The sequence below is a fragment of the Quercus lobata genome, chromosome 4 (genome assembly GCF_001633185.2).
Source record: "Quercus lobata isolate SW786 chromosome 4, ValleyOak3.0 Primary Assembly, whole genome shotgun sequence".
Classification (NCBI taxonomy): Eukaryota; Viridiplantae; Streptophyta; class Magnoliopsida; order Fagales; family Fagaceae; genus Quercus; species Quercus lobata.
In genome coordinates this window covers 96,628,145-96,631,469 of record NC_044907.1, presented here as the reverse complement: position 1 = coordinate 96,631,469, position 3,325 = coordinate 96,628,145, and the positions used below count along the sequence as shown (strand labels likewise).

The 3,325-nt window shown below is 34.6% G+C and overlaps 1 protein-coding gene across 1 annotated transcript; it reads left to right on the top strand.

The window, feature by feature from the left end:
* Positions 1 to 1,181: 1,181 nt before the first annotated feature.
* On the top strand, positions 1,182 to 3,107 carry LOC115986661 (protein SOMBRERO). The gene is made up of 3 exons (XM_031109892.1): positions 1,182 to 1,398; positions 1,931 to 2,202; positions 2,484 to 3,107. The coding sequence occupies exons 1-3, from the start codon at positions 1,224 to 1,226 to the stop codon at positions 3,048 to 3,050; spliced, it is 1,014 nt and encodes a 337-aa protein (XP_030965752.1). The 5' UTR covers positions 1,182 to 1,223; the 3' UTR covers positions 3,051 to 3,107.
* The last annotated feature ends 218 nt before the right edge of the window (positions 3,108 to 3,325 follow it).

Below are 3,325 nucleotides of genomic sequence, written 5' to 3'. Positions count from 1 at the left end.
CTCTCTCTCTCTCTCTCTTTAAACTCAGGAACGTCGTGCCCTTGAAGCCAAGAAATTGGCAAACCTCAAACCACCGCTGTCTGCTTTTTTTCCTTCCTTCCTGCCTGCCCTGTTGTCTTTTTTCCTTTGTCTCAGAGGGAGCTGTACAGGTTTGCTTTTCTTCTTTATCACTCTTCTTTTTTTGCTTTTTATTATATCTTCTAACGGATACTTTTGGATTGGCTTCTCTCTGCAATCTTGATTACTTACTACTACTTCATAAGATTTACACTTGTTTCTATGATCTACAGTAGTACTAGAAGAAATGAACTAAGAGCCTGCCTTTTTTTTCCTCCCACTCACACCCTACTCTCTCCTTCAACTTTGTTTTTTGGATGATATATCGATCCATCTTATTTCAACTTCTTCTTTAGTTGGTTTCCTCAGCTGGAAACATAATAGATTTTTTGTTTTTTATTCAACTTAGTTTTGTTCTTCTTTATTTTCCCATCTTATGTATAAAGTGAGGATGGTGCAGGATCTGTATATGTCTTTCAAGAAATAAGTGCTCTTGGTTTCTGAAATTTAGGGTTCTTTCTTATTCTGTTACATAGTTCTAAAAGAGCATCTCTTAAGCTCTTTGGATATATATTAGCAGAGATCTTAACTCTAATTTATTTAATACTTATAGGTTTCCTTCTATTTGAATGTCAAAAAAACGTCATACACATGCATGAAAACTTTCAACTATATAGTTACTTCCATATGATATCATCATTTAAAATAAAATAAAAAACTTGGCTTTATTCATGTTCAGCCTTTCATCACCTACCTTCCATTTCTATGTAAAAAAGAAGTCACTTTTATATATTTATTTATTTTTATTATTGTCCTTTCTTTGTACTTTCTGTTATATATCGGGTAGTACTAGCTAGGGAGATGACTGCCAAGCTCCTTTTGGTTTCCATGTAATTTTTATGGTTTGTCATGAACAAATATATGAACATGATGTTTTAGGGCTCAAAATTTTCATAAAAGATCTAGATGAAAAGATAAATCTTTGGCCCTGAACCAAGCTAGCTCTTAATTTGTACATCATATACATATAGTAGAAGACATGTCTTTCCAAGCTTGTCGAGTCCTAGACTGTGCATGCATGTAATTTGTCTTCTTATTGTGTCCTGGTTTCCTTTGATTTTCAGGGATCAGATTAAAACTAGAGATATAGTAAAGGGAGAGAGAGAATGATGTCTGCTGCGGGAAATGGACAAGTGACAGTTCCGCCAGGGTTCAGATTCCACCCAACAGATGAAGAGCTTCTCTACTATTATCTAAGGAAGAAGGTCTCCTATGAAGCCATCGACCTTGATGTTATTAGAGAGGTGGATCTAAACAAACTCGAGCCTTGGGACCTTAAAGGTAATTACATTACATCACTTTCCTCCTTCTTCTCCTCCTCCTCCTCCTCCTCCTCCTCTGTTATAGCTAGCTAGTATATAATTAATATAGTTTATTATATATACGATTTAGAGTTGAGTTTGGCATGTACTTAATTTGTCAAAGTCAAACCGCATATCTGGGGTTGAATGAACTTCATTTTAACTTAATTTCAGACAAGCATCTTAATGCAAACTTTTTGTTAGGGTTAGGTTTGGCATGGGATAAGGAAGACAAGATGGATATATATGGTTAATTCAGAGACATATATCTGAGGGAGAATTTTCATTCTCTCTCTCTCTCTAGTATCAACAATGCATGATAAATAAACACTTGATCCTAAAAGTTTAAACTGTTTAAAATGATTAATTTAATCATTATTCTAACTTTTTTTTTTATATATAATTATTATTCTAACACCTAAATGTTATATAATATGTCAGTCAAAATGATAACATATATTTTATTGGTTAATTAAGTAAAAAATGATGAATATTTGTTTGACAATTTGCAGAGAAATGTAGAATTGGATCAGGTCCTCAGAATGAGTGGTATTTCTTTAGCCACAAGGACAAGAAATATCCAACAGGAACTCGAACAAATCGGGCAACTACAGCTGGTTTTTGGAAGGCAACAGGGAGAGACAAGGCCATCCATCACAGCAACACTAAAAGGATTGGCATGAGGAAAACCCTTGTCTTCTACACTGGCCGTGCTCCTCATGGCCAAAAGACTGACTGGATCATGCATGAGTATCGCCTTGACGATGACAATTCCGAGATTCAGGTAATTGCAATTAGGAAAAACTTAAAAAGTCATTACTGCTTGACAATAATGATGATGATAAAGACTAATACAACCGTAATAAATAAATAGAAAATGGCAATGCTAATATCAATCTTATTACAAAAAGCTTACAAACTTATGACAACAATTTTCTTAATCGTCTTTTGTGTTGAATTTAAAAGTTAACATATCAATCAATTTGTAAATGTTATATAGTAAAAATTATAGTAGTCATTTTTTTTTTTTTTTTTTATGATAATAATAGTCTTCACTTTTTACAGGAAGACGGCTGGGTTGTCTGTAGGGTATTCAAGAAGAAGAATCATAATCGAGGTTACCAATTACCAGAAGTAGCTGAAGAAGAACACTTGAGTAGTCATATGAAGGCAAGTGGTTCTGCACCACCACTACAGGAGCCAAAACAAAATAATATACAAGCACTATATGATTATACGACCTTTGATGGCTCCATGCACCTCCCACAGTTGTTCAGTCCTGAGTCAGTAGTTGTTCCTCCATCCTTCATATCACCAATGTCTTTAAACACCACCGACATTGAGTGTTCTCAAAACTTGTTGAGGCTAACAACTGCAGGCGGTTGTGGACTTATGCAACAAGAGAGGTACAATGGTGACTGGTCTTTCTTGGACAAGCTCCTTGCATCACATCAGACTCAGATGGACCATCATCATCATCATCATCATCAGCATCATCAGCATCCCCAAACCAAATGCCACCCTTCATCTCTTCAACTTGCCGATCATGTGGGCACTTCAACTCATCATCATCAGAAATTCCCGTTTCAATACCTTGGCTGTGAGACTGACATTTTGAAATTTTCCAAGTGAATTGGTCCACAGTTTTCTATCCTAAGCTGTACGTTCGATGGACATCTTTTTATATTAGCCATAGTCCTACTTTATATTTGGTTGAGATTCTATCCCTTCTAATTTAATTAAGAGTTTTTATCAAAATGTATATACGCTAAGTTCGAATTGTTAAGAACTCAGTATTCATAATTATGCTTCTTTTTGTTTTCTCAGTTGCATTAATTAACTTGTTTATTTTCTATTTACTTTCTGAATTACAATCATGTTTAATACAAATAAAAATCTTTCATCTC